A 17,784-nucleotide genomic window follows, 5' to 3' on the forward strand; every position below is an offset into this window, starting at 1 on the left:
CTTCTCTCCAAATACCTGCTCACCTTCACATGGCATGTCCAGCACTTTATAATGGACTTCCGGCCTAAAGTCTGTACACTTTAACCAAGCCTGTCTTCTTAGTACCACTCCATTATTTATTTGCTTCAACCCCGACTCAGCCAAATCTACAGCAATGTTGATGCTGTGATTTGATGCCTCCTCACCTTCGCGCACCAGTATCATCGCCATTTTTTGGTGTTCTTCGGGCAGGTGTTCCAAGATGGGGGCCAGTCAATGCCACATTTCACGGTCGTATCTTGCCATAATAGCTAACGAGTTAAACGCCTTGACCGTCGTCGCTCCCACTGATAGGACTTTCTTACCAAAGGCATCCTGCCTTCTAGCTTCACTGTCCGGAGGTGTTGTGCACTTGTGTTGTGATCTAGCTTTTCTGCTAACGGCCGCAGACACCTCTGACTCAGAAGAGGGCTGTGCGGTCAAACACTTGGGTGTAGAGTCCGGGGCCTTAAACTTTTTTTTCTAACCTGCCCTTGATTACAGGTTCCGAAAACGGATGGCGCATGGTACGCAATCCTTCTTGCCAAACGTGATCCAGAATCGGAACCGAGAAGATTGACTTCCTTCTCTTCCCCATATGGTCAAATAAGGCGCATTCCTTCATTTCTTCCTCTGGGGTCAGACCAAATTCAATGCAGGCTTTCCCCATCATCACATGAAAGGCCCCGATGTCATTTGGAGGTGACGGTTGTGCCGAACTTCTAGGAGTTTCCACTTCGACATCCGATTCCCACGTAGGGTCCCTTGACGGCGACGATCAAATGTCCGAAACAGAGTCTCTGGGACCTTGATCCAACTCAAGAGTCCTGTAGCTCACCCTCCTCTGGATGTGAGGGGAGGGGTTCTTCGCTGACCGGACGGTAGACCGGCAACTCAGCCGTTGACGTTGAACGTGGAGCGTGGCCTGCCGTGTCGACGAGGGGTGCCACCGGAGGCACGCCCATTGGAGGCAGCCTTGCAACTGGCTTAGGAGGGACTATAGTGTAGATAAAACTTGCAACGACAACATCGACTGCGGATTCAGTAGAGAAGGCATAGGCGGAACATTTTGGATCCCCGAAGTCATGGACGGGCCAACGCCCTGCAAACCAAGATCTGTTGGATGAACAATCGGTTCCCTCTCCTCCTCCATCAATGACATCGATAGCGCTGACTCCTGTTCTAATAGGGTGTCCGGTAGAACTGCATCATACACCGCCGGTTGCCAATTCTCTGGCGGATCCAACGTCGACGATGAAAACCTGGGAGTTACCTCTTCTCCCTCGTCGATCACCGCCGCTGGGGTCGACAACGCCACTGCTGGAATTGACTGTGTGGACGGCATTGAAACAGTCGACGACGGAACTCCCACTGACGGCACTGGCAGATGTGGCACAGACTTTGAGTCTCTAGGACGATGTTTTTCAGATTATCTACTCGAGGAAGACCTATGATGGACCCCTGAGGAGGAGCGCCTTAGAGGGTCTTTCCCATTCTTTTTCGAAGTAGATGAAGACGAAGATTTTTCTGGCTTACGGCCTTGGTCCCAACGACCATGTTTTGACGATGAAGGAGCGTCCTTCTCTAGATGTTTCCCCGAAGAGGCAGGACTCTTCTCCGTAGGCCGTGGCTTCTTTGCCGGAGGTTCAGCCGACACCGACTGGCGAGGGACTACATGGAACTTCGGCCTGTTCGATGCCAAACTGCGCACCGATCCTACCTCAGATGGAGGGTAGGCCCCTACGTTCAGCCACGATATTAGATGCTGATTACGGTCCTTCAACGTCTTTTGCAAGAACCCCTTGCAGATATCACAGGTGTTCGCAGAGTGATGAGGGTAGAGACAATAAAGGCACACGGGCGGAACAACGCTTTCCCCGACATTGGGAAAGAAAGTACAACCTAACAAAGTGTAGAAACATGAGGTGATCCCGACTACTTTGGAGACGGTTGAAATCTGAAGGGAGCCGCGGGGGCGGGGCTATTTATACCTTACGTCCTATTGGACCATGCGTAAGCGCCCCCAAAAGGACGTCAATAGGACACAAAAGTGTCAAGTTTTTCCAATGGAAAACGCTTTAATAAATATACAAAGGGTTCCCGGCCTGACGACGCGGAATATTCTAAGCATGTGAATCCATGAAAGATCCAATGCTGGAGAAATGAGAATTCTCCCTAACACCTCTCACTTAGGCCTTGTTATTGCTGTTGTCCAAGTGCTGTGGGCTTATGCGTGTTCGTGGGCTGTTTCCCTTCAACCGATGTGTGGTCGTACACCGGTGGGCTGTGGCCACCCTCATGGGTTTGTTTGCCTTGCAGGATTGGTCCACCCCCTCTGCTGGTGCGGACAGTAGGAGTACATGTTAAACGCTGTGTGACCACACTCTTAGGGTCTCCTACCTGGTGTGGTCTCCTAGCAGCGCCTCAAATGTCAGATGGCCTCAGTCTCTGCGTTCCTTTGGAACTGTATGAGCCGCACTAGAGCTGTCCAGTGATCTGGTCTCTTTCATATGGCCTTCTTGTAAGTTTGCTTGCTAGTTCAATGCATGGTTGGGGCCTGTGGACTGTGGCCTCCCACGTAATATGTGTTGCCGCACCACACAAATTCTGCAGGGAACAGTGCAATAGTCCAATATGCTTGGCTGTACCCCCCTTTGCCCCAACGGTCCCTGCTGCTCATACGTTGCTAGCAGTCTTCTGGGTAATGGTATCCACTATTGTCCGGGGCATTTATCCATAAGGTATCTCGTACCCACTCGGTCTTCTCCCCCCCCCACCCCGGGGTTTGTGGAAGTGCTAGTGGGGCCCGCCACCAGTAGCGCACTTACTGTGTGCTTGCCGTATCTGTGCCGGGTCTAGGCCAAGGCTCCTGCTCACACTCTGTGGTCTCCTGCACGCAGCCATGCCGCGCCTGTCCTCAGCACTGGTGGTCCTTCGCTTGGTCACCTGCTGGTTATGTTGTCCCCGCTTCTCCCCGCCGCGGGCCTCGGCTCTTCTTCTAGGGCACCGCCGCTGGTCCTTGCAGCGCCTCACCGCCTCTCAGGTCGTCCTCCGGTGATGCCTTCCCTCTGCCCAGATCGCCGCGTCCGCGGCACCCGAGCGACCCGAAGTGATCTGCCCGCGGCATGCACGTCTTCGTGGCTTAAAGTGCTTCTCTCGTGCGTGTGTCCTCTGTGCCCAAGGTTCGCTGGGCCTTCTGCCGGAGAGTCCATGCTGCTGGTCTTCTTTCACACTGCAGGCGCCCACTGTGTGCGCACGATGTCTGCATGGACCTCCGCTGACCTTCCACTGCTGATCAGCTCCGCTTCACGGCCTCTGGTTGCCGGCTGCTGTTGGATGCCGCGCACGGCCGTCAGAAGGCCCACCAGCTGGTGCACCTCTTCCTCGCGCTCTGCGCGCCGTCTTTGCAGCAAGTCTTCTCTCGCTGGCAGTGCCCCTTCTCCGGCCCGGGCTGCCGTGCCCGCCATCTTGTGGGCCAGCCTCTTAGTTGTTTCGGCCGTCGTCCTAAACCAGTCCCGGTCTGATTTCTTCCGGGACTGCGACCAGCTGTGCCCCACACCTTCCGACACCTCTCCTGCAACTTTTATACGGTTTGTCGCCTTCATTGTCTCAGCTTCCTTGGATCTTCTGTCGGATCATTTTCCTTTTCCCACCATTTTGTGTTTTTATTGCGGGCTGTGTTCGCAGCTGCAGTATAGCACCCATGGGTGCCTATTTTGTCAAAATGGCCCTGGTCTTCTTTTTTCGTCATTTCTTGTTGGAAAGGTCCTTCTTGAGATTTACTCTGTGAGGCAAACCAGGTTTGGTCCGTTAGTTCATTTTGTCTTTAGCGGGATTCACTGGTGAAGCCCGCCTCTTGCTCCAGAGTGTCTGGCAGTGCAGGAAGAAAGGGAAGTTCCCGAAACTCCCTGTGCTTAGTCTCCTTGGTAACAAAGGTGATTGGCCGGGTGGCTATCCTTGGAGGGCAGCCATCGTGCTGTGCGAGGGACAACTAGGCTGCAATTGAATGGGAACGACTTGCATAAAAGGCGAGGTCTTTTGCAAGGAAGGCAGAGTCGACCACTGGACGAAGGAATCCGAAGAAGAACTTGGAAGACAAGCTTGCTGCAACTCCGGGACCGTTGGTTTTCCCGGTGAAGCCCTGCTGCAGTGCTGAAGCTCCGAATTCGCCTCGACTAGAGAAGCCCTGCAAAGGACGACTATTCCCCTTGGGTTGGTGGGACCAATCGACCCCAAGACGAACTCGACTGGAACCCCTCTCTCTGCTGGCTGTACGTTGTTGCTGCTGTAGGAACCGAGTGCCAGGGGACAGGAACACCAGAATCGAGTGCATAATTTTTAAGCAGGACCCAAGCTCCAGGAAGATCTTCCAGACTCCCTCGAAGCAGGACTGACCAAGCCTGAGCTACCTCAACAGACTGATGGATCCCAGAAGCGTGGAAAAGTCCACAAGGTGTCCGGGAACCGCGGTGGTGCTATTGCCGAGTAGCTGAAACCACGAAGTGCCGCTGATCTGAACTTTGCCCACTGCTGCCGCCGACGTCCGACTCGTAGTGCAGGAGCCCGCAGACATCCTCCCTCTCGTCCCCACGACTGAGGCCCAGGAACAAAAGATCTGCAGGACCTACCACAGGAACAGAAGCCAGCTGGAAGCATTTCATCAGACTTATATGTGTATCTTGCTTGCTTTCAGTTGAGACTTGCATTGGCTGACTTTTGCACAGTTGCTTGCATCTTTGCCCTCCACAAGCCTCACAGCTTGCTGCCCAACAGTGATTTCTTTTTCAACAAAACTCTCTATAACATTATGCAAGACCTCTACTTACCTTTAAGAAGTGCCTCAGCTCCCTTAGACTTTGCTCAAGTGACATTGGTTGTCCCGGCTCCCTGAAGACTCTTCTAACCTCCGACTTTGTGTTTTAACTATCCCTCCAAAATGTTGCACATACCTTACTTGTATCGCTGGGAAAGGGTTAATTTACATTGCATTGGGGGATTCAAAAGTGCTTACCTGCTTGTGAAACTTGTTAACCATGGTTTCCTTCCCTAACCTTTTCCTTTTGACCACTGTTATGCAGGATTGTATGCAGTACCCATAGGGTGCACTACAACAACCCTGACCTCCTGGCAGTAGTAACCCAACCTTTGTTATAAGTCTGTAATACACAGGTTGATAGTGTGGATGAGTAGCCAGGCGTATCTCAAGAGGGGTCAATGTGAGCTGTAGGGGAGTTACACAGAGGTTCATAGTGACAATTATCCAAGCAAACACGTACACACAGGGTTTCTTGATAAAACAATTATTCATTTATTTACCAGTCGGTTATTGTAAGCCTTCTTCAGAAGGGAGCACTGTTAAACACCACACAAATATACTTCAACATTACACAATCTCTTAGTTCAGAATCAGCAAATACCCATTTGGGATGGCATACAGCAGAGACCTACACCCTCGGGTGACTTCAATTGTTAGGCTGCTGTTGACATTAATGTATTACTGTTGGCATTCAGAATTAGTTAAGAGCAAGTAAAAAGGAAAAGAATATTAGAGCAAACAAGTTACCACAACTATTTCTTAAGCAGGCAAATACTTTCAGATCCCCCAATAAGAGTCATTCTGCTATAACAGGCTAAGCCAAAGTCAATAAGCAAGAGTCTATATGGGCTGAAGCACTTTTTTGAAGGTAAGTAGAAAAGTCTTTGCACAATGTTTCAGATGTCTGAAGAAAAATATGATTCAATGTAGGGCCACAAGCTGTAAAACCTGTGAGTGGTAGAAGATGCAAGCAACTCTACAGCAAGAGGTAAGCTCTCGTAGACTTTGTACAGTACCTTTAAAGTGAAGAAAAGATGCAGCTTATGACTCCTGTTCTTGTGCAGCTCTGCAGATCTCACTGTTCCTGGGCCTCAGTCGTGGGGACAAGAGGGAGGACGTCGGGGGACTCCTGCAATGCACTGGGACGGTCAAAAACTCACAACCGGCAAACTTCACTTTCAGTGGCTGTTCAGTGTTTCAGCTCCTCGCGTCAACAGCAAATAGCAACACCACGGTTCCTGGCTGTCGAGATGGACTTTCCTTGCTTCTGGGGTCCCGCACTCTTGATGGGGCTCAGGCTCGATCAGTCCTGCTTCCTGCGAGTCTGGAGGATCTTCCTGGAGCTCTTGGCCAACTAAAAAGAAACGCACACAAACTGTGTTCCTCTCCCTGGTTCTACGGTTTCCAGCAGCAACTCTGTGGAAATTCAACCAGCTCTGAGATGTATGTCCCGGTGGCTTACTTTGGAGTTGATTGGTCCCACCAACTCAAGGGGAGAAGTCTTCCTTGCAGGGGATTCTCTGTCGATGCAAACTTGGCATTTCCGTACTGCAGCAGGGCTTCACCGGGCAAACAAACGGTCCAGGAGTTGCAGCAGGGTCCCTTCATCCAGTGGTCGACTGCCTTCCAAGCCAAAAGACTTGCCTTTTATACAGTTCTCTCCCTTTCATTCCAGGCCAGCTGTCACTCACCCAGCAGGGTGGCTGTCGTTGCCAGACAGTCAGCCAGCCAATCATTACAGGGTGCATTTGGGTCTCCTAGGAGACTAAGCACACGGAATTTCGGGCACCTCCCTCACTTCCTGCCTACCCCAGACACCCTGGAGCCAGAGGCGGGCTTCACTCGTGGGTCCCAGCAAAGGCAAAACGAACAAAGGGACCAAACCCGGTTTGGCGCGCAGACTAAATCTCAAGAAAGACCTTTCCCCAAAGAAATGGCGAAAAAAGAAGACTGTTCAATTTTGACAAAAATGGCACCCTTGGGTACTTTACTGCAGCTGCGAATGCAGCGCGCGGTATAAGCACACTAGGGTATTAAAAACGAAACCACTGCCACCAGCCATTCAGTGAGGAAAGGGTAACATAAAATTGTTACATGAGAAGCCAGACAAAAGGGATAGTAGGTAACCCCTCCAGCACCCTATTTTAAGATAGTGTGTGTAGTTCATCCCAGAGAAGGTAGTTAAACCTTGATAAATCTAAGAGACTTCCATGTGTCAGTGCACTAAAGGTGCTGTGTGACACAATGTAAAAGATGATGCCTACGGAGTTTGTCAGACTCCACAACCAAAAAAACAGTGTAAAAAAATAAAAATCACATTAAAATACATGAGAGAGTGGGAGAATCGTCTCACTCTCTCCAGGTTAAAAAAAATCAAGTCCTCAAAATACAGCAAAGTTGCTGGGGGTCTCTAAGGTAGAGGGAATTGGCGCATTTCTGAGAATTCTCCCTGACAACCAACACTTCAGCATTTACAGTTAAAGGGTAATAAGTGATATATTAATGTGCAAAGTGTCCTAGCTACTGAAGTCACCTGACGGTGTAGGAAATTCTGTGTACTATCCCAAAAGAGTATCTACTTACTTTATTGAACTGAAGGAGTGTGTTTAAGAAGTGTATTTGTATTGTTGCCAATTGCTCGCTTCTAAATAAGGCCTATTTCAAAACTGACTGTTAAATTAATGAATAATGATTTTATCAAGAGACCTTGAGTATAAGTATTATTTGAATACATGTCACTGTGAAACTCTGTCTACAGCTCACATTGACCCCTCTTGAGATAAGCCTGGCTGCTCAGTCACTCTACCAACTTGTGTATTACAGACTTATACCAAAGGTTAGGTTACCTATTGCCAAGAGGACAAGGCTGGTGTAGTCTCCCACAGGGTTACTACATACAATCTTGCCTAACAAGGGTGTACACGTGTCGCGGGGAAGAGAGTAAAATCAAAGGGTGGAGGCGAGGCTTCAAAGGTCTGAGCGACATTTCAGGGATAGAAGAATCAGAGAAAGTGGAGAGGTTTGTGGTTGAGGGGAGCAGAGTAGTAAGAGGAGAATCTTAGGAAGTGAGAGGCAGAGGAGTGTGTGGTTGTTAATGGAAGGAGACTGAATCAGGCATAGTGCCTGAAAGGTACAACCGAATACCCTTTTTAGATCACTAACCAATGTATAGTGTACGGTCAGTCTTGGAAGTCCCAGAGGGAGGTAGGATAGACAGATAAGGCGTTCTTCACCTTTAGTTTAAGTCAGACCTTAGACAGCAGGACGAAACCTGCGGTATATACCAACCTTGGGAATAGGGATGCCTGGTCTAGAGAGGATTGAGACAGAATAGAACCTTAGGGCCCAGAGAAATCAAATGAATCATCTCTTAGACTCGAGTATTTCTTGAGCCATCTGTGACAATTAGGAGACAGAGGGTGCAAGGCTGTATAGAAATGGCAGGTGCCCAAAAAAGGGAGACACATTAGTATCATGAGAGAACGGCAAACACCCATGCAGAAGTGCTTTCACTGGTATAACAAAAGACAATCCACTGACATACCTTGGGAAGTATGGCAAGTCAATGAGGGGATGAGGGGATGATTCCAGGCACAGAGAGAAGGCCACCCCCAGACCCTCAGATTTGTCTAGAGTAGGACGTGTATGCCCAGAGGTGGGTGTATGCCTGCTGGACCTAGAGACCCAAGCTACTCCTCACTGATGAGGTCCAACAAGGCCAAACATTTTTTGGGGATGCTTGTGGTCTCATGCAGATGAGATGTGACCAGCCAGTTTGGGCTAAACTGCAGATTTTGGGATGGGACCAGGCCTGATTTGCATATGGTCTTTGCCCTTTTGTAACAGATTGGCAGGCGAACAACGATAGTCTGATGGGTTGACCAGAGCATTGCCAGATGTTAAAAATAATTCTAAACTTTCCAGCCATCCCCCCATTTATTTAGCTAGAGTTCTCTGCAAGAGTACCTTACTGCCTGCTAGGGGCATTGAGGGTGGCCAATTTTACAAGGAGTTTCCTTGAGGAGAAGGACCCGGATGAAACTTGTATCTGCAGTAGGGGGAATGGCCGAGTATTATGGAAAACAGGCATCTGAATCAGAGGATTTGTTTCAGACTGGCAGTATGTGATAGAGCACGGAGCAATGCCTGAAACCTGTGGTCTAAGATGATGGTGCAGTTCACAGCCCAGGTCCCACACATGGCAATGCAGTCCAACCCTATGTTTTACTTGTTGAGTCAAAAGTCAACTGTTACCCTGTGTGGGATATCATTACTTTTTTGCTTGCCCAGACTGGTTCAAGGACTCTTTCTTTAGCGAGTATTAATCCAAGTTCTCAACGGAGATGAAACTCAGTGTTGAGCTCCATGAGTATCCCCAAGAATCCCAGGGAAAGGTGCCCCAAAAGTGCCTCTATAGTCTCCCCACAAGCAGGCCCTCCTGGTCAGCTGACTGTGATTATCAATGGCTGGTGGGGAGTTTTGTGTTTTAGATAGCTACAGGATGCTGCAGCCATTTGACTCAACAAAAGGCTTGCTCACTGCAGGCCTCGCTACAACGGTGACCATGGTTTGGAGGTCCAATGAGATTTTTAAGAATGGTTTTCCTTACCGGTTTATATTTGGATTGTGATCACCTGCAGATTGTGTGACAAAGGTAACAGTCCTGTTTTTGATCAAACAGCATTTTAAATTCCAGAACTTATTTTTCCCTTTACCAGTTTCAATTATTTAAATTCAAGTCCTAAAAATAATCAAAATCCTAGCATGCAAAAAGCCTGCAGCAAAAAAGCCAGTAATCGCTCATGTCACATGACCTGGGGAGACTTGACATTCTGTAAATGCATCTGATCAGCATGCAGATGCCAGAGGACAACTGCAAAGAAATACCCCCTGTAATGCCCATGATCAGCTCCAAAATGTTTAAAAATGCATCTTACTTGTGGGGAGGCCAGACATGAGTTCTCTTCCAGTCTTGAATTCATCACCCAGGTAACATGGTTCATCCTCATTTTTGATTCTGAATAATATATCAGGATTGGCTATTGTGTAGCCTGTTAATGAAGAGGTGTGTTATTCTTTTGCAATTAAGAGATTAATAGACAGTCATATCAAGTAAAAGTGTAGATCAATGACTGGCACTAGGGCTTCATGAACCAGTATTTATACTGATTTCTATGTAGATTGACTGTTCGTAATCAATGAAACATCCCCCCTCTCACCGACATATACTACTGAGGGTTGGATCTTGAAGTCATGAAAAATGCAGACTGGACAACTTGATTATGCATTATGCAAGTATATGCATTAATTCTGTATCTCAAAGTGACAGACTGCACAGAAAAAAACAGACCGGAAGCTAAAGTACTACATTTTAGAAATAACTGTACAATTATGCTTTGAATCACAGGCAGTCTAACATGCATTGGTGCAAGGGCCTTTTATGAGATTGCCACCACTGGAAAGGTCTAGATTTAGCGGTAATCCCATTGCTCAGTCCTTCTCTTCCTTGTCCCAGTCCTTACTGTGTGAGACATTCTCCTCTCGAAACAGATCACCCGTTTTTCTATCTTTGACCAATCATAAGCCTCTCCTGGTAGGGGTGACCATTTACTCCTTCCCTGCAGTGGTGACGAGGGGTTAGGGGAGGAACACAAAGGCACAATTTACCCAGCATACCTCCTGTCATAATTTGGCATTCAGCTATTAGCCCCAATGGGTGTCAGGGAGAAGACCCAGAACTGGGACAGTTGGCAGTGATGCCAGTACCAGTAAGTAATCTAGACATTACCTCTGCGTCCATCTTCCTCATCCCAGTCCTTACCATATGAGGAGGGAGAAAGCAGTAAAGGGGGCAGGGAGTACACTACACACTCAAATATTTTATTGTGATACTCAGTTGTTGGCAAGATAAAAGGGCTGAGACAAGAACTGAAGAGGCAGCGCAACATACTATTTGCAGGGAATAATCAATCTCTCAAGAGTTTCCAAAGTAGCGGCCCAAGAAACGTTCCCAACCAGGACACTCTTCAACGCAGCCCAGGAAGCGGATCTGGCATGAGTTAAGTGAGCCCGAATTCTCGCACTGGGTTGGCAAAGGGGTAAATCCTGACACCTCATAAGCCATAGCAATGACAGTCCGGATCAACCTACTCAGAATTGTGATTTTAAGATTATGCCCTAACTCCCGTGGACAAAAGTTGACAAACAGTTCCCCACACGTTCTAGTACCCATTGTACAACCCAGGTAACCACCCTCCAAACATCCAGGGAAATAGGCAAAAGGGACAACAGACTTCCAGTAGAGTGACTGTTAGGATCAGAATAAATCAGGGAACCTAGCTCACTGAACCTGGAAAAGGCATTAATAATACAGATGGTTAAAAGGGAGGTCTTCCATGGGCTCAAACAGAGGAGCAGACAGGCCCTTGGAAACCAAGGGAAGATCTCAGGTAGGGAGTTATCATTATTATTTTTTAAAACAAGCATTGGCAATGTCAACAATTTGGGCTTCTGTGCAGGCATGGCGAATGCACTTGCTAAGCACAGCCGCAGTAGTATTAAAGGTTGCAGTTACAAAATTGCTTGAGCACCTGTGCATCTAATAGCAGTACCAGGCAAATGCCTAATACTTGTACACAAGGCAAAACTGTTGGCTTTTCCAATGCTTGTTTTTAACAGAACTTCAGTGAAGGACACCGGAGCCGCTGTGCCCGACATGGCTGACCCTGCCGGGCACAGCGGCCATGGTAGGCAAGCGGTCACGGAAGCACCAGCACCGTTAACGTCAGTACCAGTGCTTCTGTGGTCCCCATTCACATAGAGTCCCATAGGACTCCAAGGGAATGGGGATTTACAAATTACCGGCGCCTGACTTCCCAGACCGATGGGGTTGTAATCCCCCAGTGTTACCGGGAAGTCAGGCGCCAGTAATTTTTTTCGGGTCCGGCAGCAACTCGCCGGTATCACTGGCAGGGTTACCGCCAGAACCGTAATGAGGCCCATTAACTCTCAAAAGACTGCTTTGAAAAAACACTGGCAGGCACTCAGTTCAAAGTTTGATGGTAAAGCTTGGTTAATTCCCATAAGGTGGTGTTTTGGACAGGCAGGGGCAGGAACCGTGTGAGAATGGCCAGAAATGATCATGTCCATGGGCAGTCAATGGGTGGGCAAATAAACAACACCTACAAGCTGCGTGTCCCTCCTCATATGCCATTTCTCCCCATCTGTACTCTAATGCAATAGTTTTGGCTTATAGGTGTTGCATGCGCCACCTAATATCCCAAACGAAAAAGGAGACACAAGCTTGAGTGCGCAATCTCTATGCCCCTTAGGATCCAGGAAGCAAATTCCTTTACAGGTATAATGATGATCCAGGAACAATGAAATGTCCTTATTGGCCTCAGTTGAGCTCTTTGTGAGGAGAAGCCATCCACAACGCAGAGCCTTCCTGGATAAACTCTAATACATTGACTGGTTGCAGGTAAGAGGATAACGGTTAACCCCAATGAACCAAGAGGAGATGGACCACCAATGTTTAGCATTGGAATTCAGAGGAGACATACGTTTGGACTCCTTGAATGTCAGAGCTAGCCACTGGAAAAGACGCCTCCTCCCCCCAAACCTTCCCTCATCCTAACCTTTCAGCAACCACTGTCAACTTGAGGCAGTGCAGGGTGGCTCTTGGTAGCAAGGCCATCACGGGTAGGGGTCGGGGGGGCCCAGATGCAAGGGAGGAAGGCCAGACGCTACCTGAAGGGGTTAAGGGAGCCAGACCTTTCTTGGCTAGAGAGGGACCATCAAGATCACCTGAGCCTGTCCTAGGGCGAACACATCTACACATCACTTTGGAAAGCCAGTTCTCTCTGAATATGGGGGAACAATAAGGAGTACTCGACCGAGGGAAGGACCTTGCAGAGTGTGTCTGCTCTGGTGTTGGCCACCCCCGGAATGTACGAAGCGAGTGGAGGTTGGCCTTTACCAAACACATGATCTTGTGTGCAACCTTCGTGAGACAATGAAAGCTTGTGCCACCTTGGCAGTTGATGTATATCTTGGCCAGTAGGTCGTCCATGCAAACCACAACTGCCCATCCGCTGATCCCCAGGGCCAAGGCCAGAAAGGCTTTCTGCATAGCCAAAACCTCTCTGCAGTTGTAGGATCTCTTACCTGATCCATTTCCCTTGGATGGAGAAGTGATCCAAGGAGGTACCCCCACCTGACCGGACTGGCATTGGTCATGAGTGCTACATACACAGAGATAGATTAACCCTCCCCCTTTCACAAATTAACAACTATGTGTTACACCTAACTTAACAAATCATCAGTACAAGTAGCAGAGGATTTACTTTAAAAGTTTAATAATTCATTAGTTAAAAAAATAAAATCAATGACATGATTCATGTAGAAAACTACAAAACATGGATGCAGCCCACAAAATGGTCAGTTAACGTCTTGAGAACATTAATTTTGAACATCTACAGCGAGAAAACAGTGTTCACAACCAGGGTTTAGTACACCAACTGTGTATTTATGTATTATTTTGACACCACCAAAAGAGAAAATGTAAACACAATTTGCAATGATAAGTATCACATGGTACCACAACTACTGCACAAAGAAGATACAATAATGTCATTTTTCATGTTGTTTATTTAACTCTAGTCATGGGTACTCCATGTTTTCACAATGCGCGGTGGGGGGTGGTGCGTTATGATTTGTCTTTCAAGGAGACGACTAGTAAGCCGTCAATATCTAGTCGAATTGTAGGTCGACATGCTGTGTTTCGGCCCTAATAGCAGGATGTTTATCCTACGCCATATTTTAGGGAGGGCCTTCATCAGGACATGGAATTTCTTTGCGGTTGTTACAATCAATGTGGTGAACCACGTTTTCCTTGGGCAAGGAAGCTTAATCTTATCATGAAGTATGTAGGGCTATTCTTTTGACTCTTAACAATCGCTGAAAGAAGGCTGTGGTCTTCCACTTATTTGGAAAGGCCGGATTTTTGCCTGGTGTTGGGCACATTCTAATCTACTTCCCAAATGGTACCGCCTTGTTTCCCTCACCAAGCTGGTGCTCTCTTTATTCTGTACAATACCTCCCAACATACCCAGTATCTATATTATTACATGCTACTTACCACTCACCAGGGCTTCCTGCCTGCAGCATTTCGCTGATGTGCTCTCCTCCTATTGGAGATACTTTGTGGTCCAGGTTTCCCAGGGTCTGCTGATGCCTTCAGGCCAGCTCTCCCCAGGTCAGTCTTCCTCTTCTTGCCAAGCCTCCCTACCAGAGGTCTCCCAAGATTTGCCTTCGTCCATGAAGCTCTTCCCAGGAATATGAAAGAGTGCTTGGGAGGAATGCCTTTTAACTGGTGACTACTCCACCCCTTGGGTGGGTCCCAGGGTGTTAGGCTGCACCTGTATGATGATGGTTGTGCGGTTGTCTCACTGACCCATGTGATTGGGGTCATGTGGTCCCTTAGGGAGCAGACCAAATTCCATATTCGGGTTAGCTTCAATTTGGATTCACAATGATCTCTGCTGGGTGGGTACTCTCCTGCCCCTCCCGTGAGATATATTCTGTGGCTGCCTGCTGCTCTGTGTGCCTCTGTGTTCAACATTAATTTTTCGCCTAAAGAAACCTTCCAGTTAGCCTGGGGAAGCGTTACGTATATTTATTTCTTCTACCACGGGTTGGAATAAGGAAAATAGTAACATTTCATCTCTCTGGATAATGGTCAGAGAAAGCACAATGCTATGATACATTGTTAGGGAGATTTATCATTTTTATGCTTCATCCCCTCTCCTAGTGAGACCTCCAGAACTTGTTGCTGGACTTCTGGACCTTTTTCTGAACCCTTGAATGAGTGCATTTATTTCCACTCATTCATTCTTATGGGCTCTGTCTTTTGGAACTCTATTCTCTGTATTGTACCTGTCCTATGGAGTCTTTTTCCTCCATATCTCATAAAGGCATCTGTATTTTACTATTGCAGCACACGGCTTCTTAGGGGCAGTTTTGTTGGGAACCATTTGTTCCCCCTTTGAGATAATGTTTCTTTATCCTAGAGTAAATGCAGTTCTTAAAGATAGAGAGATACTTGGTATTTCTCCTAAAACTTTATAGTCTGAGAGATTGGCACACACCACTTTATGTTGAGTGTCAAAGGGATACCTAGTATCCCCCTTCTCTCTGCTCCCGTGACTTTTCAGTCACATAGACAATCTCCTAGTTATGGCTGGTGGCAGCGCACTTGTAAGGAAGGCATAGCATCAATAGTAAGACAGACACAAGTGACCACAGTTCAAGGGTGTTTATTGAACTTCAACAAGGGTGGGATAAACCCTTACCTAATCCTAAATCTACAGATGGGAGCAAGCTACGACCATCAAATAATAATAATGCAGTCCTAGTGGAGTCTCGTCAAAATAAAAGGGCCTATACTAAAAAAAAAACTATTGCCAATCCTTACCGCTAAATACAAAAAGTGTGGGGTAGTGTTCTTGAAAAAAGAAGTGTTCACAAAATGATATGTCAGGATGTTCAGGCCGTTGGCCTCCCTTTTCCACGTTTCCAGTACGGGACAAGGTGGTTCACTCGAGCAAAGCACACCCTCTGGCTTCTTCTGCATTAGGATACAGTTCCGTTAACAGCATTAGGGCCTTCTGTGCCCAAGTCTCATTACTTCAAAGTCTCTTGATTCAGAGAGCCTGATGTACCAAAACAAAAACACAAAGTTCCTTTCCTTTTATAAGTACACAATTCAGGTGATTCACTCTGGATCTCCCTTAGCCGGGCTCAGATCCCTTTTGTATCACAGGCATTACTGTGGATCGCGCTCTGCGGGGCTCAGATCCCCCTTTTTACAATGTTCAGATAATGTTCTTTCTCGGGTGACTCACGGTCCAACCCGGATCCCCCTCAGCCGGGCTCAGATCCTTCCTTTTACACAATTTGTCTCCCTCAGCCGGGCTCAGACCAATTTCAATTTGCACTCAACTATCGAAGACTTTCGAACCGGCAAAGGGCTTAACCTGACCAGTTGCAGGACCACTCAATCTCCAAATTCCCTTTTCACAGTTGCCAACCAATTGGATACCTAACAGAGACTTTCGTATGAGAACCAACATGGCACCGGACCATTCTGTCTATGGTATCTTTCTTGGCCTCCAAAGTTCAGTCACTCCTCTGGTTTTCAATGATATTCGCGTCGCTCGTCACATATGTTTCACACACTGTTCTCTTTAGATTTCTTCATACATTGTTGTTGCCACTTGCCACCTTGGTCTTAATACAGGCTGGTTTGGCATCAGTCTTTCCGACTCACTGCTTGTGCTGTCTTTACTGGCACTGCTTCGTTGTAGGAGCCAAGGACAGTACCACAGTGGCAAATGCTCCTCCCCGCCTGGCTTATCGACACGGGAGAGCCCCGGGTACCTCTGACACACAATACAGGTTTCTTCAGCTTCAGTCCCAGGTCTTAGGTTTCTTATTTTCCAAGGTTCACTAAAGCAACTGTCTGAAAAGGTCAAGGGCACTTGCCTCCTTGCAACCCTTTCTGGCCTCGCCATCTTTCTCCTCGTATTAAACCTACAGGTTTCTCACAAGGTGTTGTACCAAATGTTTAAAAAAAAAAAAATTATTTGCATTTCCAACACAAACATTACAAACAACCATTTAAACAACAATACACACAACTCTTCTATTGGCACTTTTTAGGAGTCCTTATTTCTTGTCTGCTCGATTCACGACAGGGCCTCTTTTCCGCCACCCATAATGTTCCTGCCCCGTCTCATGCCTCCTGCTCAAATGCGGATACGTCATCCGCCTCTCCTCTGGCCCTTCTTAGTTCGTGGTCTCAAAGCTTCCTCCATTGTCCGTTAGTTCTCGGTCCGGGCATCCGACTCGCTCATGCTGAGTTTTTCGTTCCTGCACGAGTGCATTCCATGCTAATATCTTGGCCCCGCTATTGCCTTCTCCCCTTTGCGTCACCCTTGTCGACACTGATGTTTTCGGCTATTGCCCATTTGTTCAGATCCGCCCACCACTCCTCCATCGAGGGTCCCGCGCTTGTATTCCACGCCATTGCTATGCAGCGTTTTGCCAGTATTGTCATCAGATCTTTCATTTTTGCTAGGTGTGTTCTCTGCTTATCTCCGCTAGGGAGCAGGCCCAGCAGATAGGAGGCTGGTTAACTACGCCTGCATCCGGATGCCTCCTTTCAGTGCTCTTTCCTTGATGGTGTCCCAAAAGTTTGTTATTCTTGGGCATGACCAGAACATATGCACCATATCCGCCTGCTCCTCCGCACAGCGCGGGCCGCTCAGAGTCTGTTTGCTCCCCATACTTGACATCCTTTTGGGCATCAGATATGCTCTGTGTATGAGATAGAGCTGCATCTGTCTGAACCTTGCGTTCCTAGACACTTTCTTTGGAGAGCCCTGTACCATTCCTCGTCTGTAAAGGGTTTCTGGAGTTCTTCCTCCCATTTCGCTCGTGCTCGTAATTCTCTCCTATTGTTGGCTCCTAGTAGCTGTTCGTAGAGCCTGGACACCGTGTGTCCCCCTTCAGAGACATCGTACCATGATTCAAGTGCACCTCCTACGTGATCATCCTCCGGTAGGGTCTCCCACCTATTCTTTATGGTCTGGACCATGCTATTGTACAGTATAAATTGGCCCTTGTGTATGCCCTGTTCTTCTACCAGGATCTGGAAGTCCATCCAGTGCCCTTCTTGCCACAGATCTCCTAGTTGGGCTACCCCCTTATCCTCCCACTGTGTCCTGAACGTTGCCAGGCTTTCGATGCGGTCATCTATAAGTCCCGCAAGAGGAATTTGCAGGGGTCCCTTACGTCCTGAATTCTCCATGCCCTTTTCCATACATAGGGCTCGGCCCAGCTTGACCATGCTGGGGAGGGTTCTGGCTAAGGCCGCGTCCATCCACAGA

The 17,784-nt window shown here is 47.9% G+C and overlaps 1 protein-coding gene across 2 annotated transcripts in view; it reads right to left on the minus strand.

Moving 5' to 3' along the window:
• LOC138481143 (zinc finger protein 34-like) overlaps positions 1-17,784 on the minus strand; it is a 608,256-nt gene that overhangs the window by 412,673 nt on the left and 177,799 nt on the right. The window contains exon 4 of one of the 2 annotated variants that reach the window (XM_069613070.1): positions 9,772-9,885. The exons of the other annotated variant lie outside the window; for it this stretch is intronic. Within the exon in view, the coding sequence (XP_069469171.1) occupies positions 9,772-9,885 (114 nt within the window). The remainder of the gene's footprint in view (positions 1-9,771; positions 9,886-17,784) is intronic. 2 annotated transcript variants of the gene reach the window in all.

This window comes from Ambystoma mexicanum, chromosome 5p, assembly GCF_040938575.1.
Source record: "Ambystoma mexicanum isolate Mex_15411 chromosome 5p, UKY_AmexF1_1, whole genome shotgun sequence".
Taxonomy (NCBI): Eukaryota; Metazoa; Chordata; class Amphibia; order Caudata; family Ambystomatidae; genus Ambystoma; species Ambystoma mexicanum.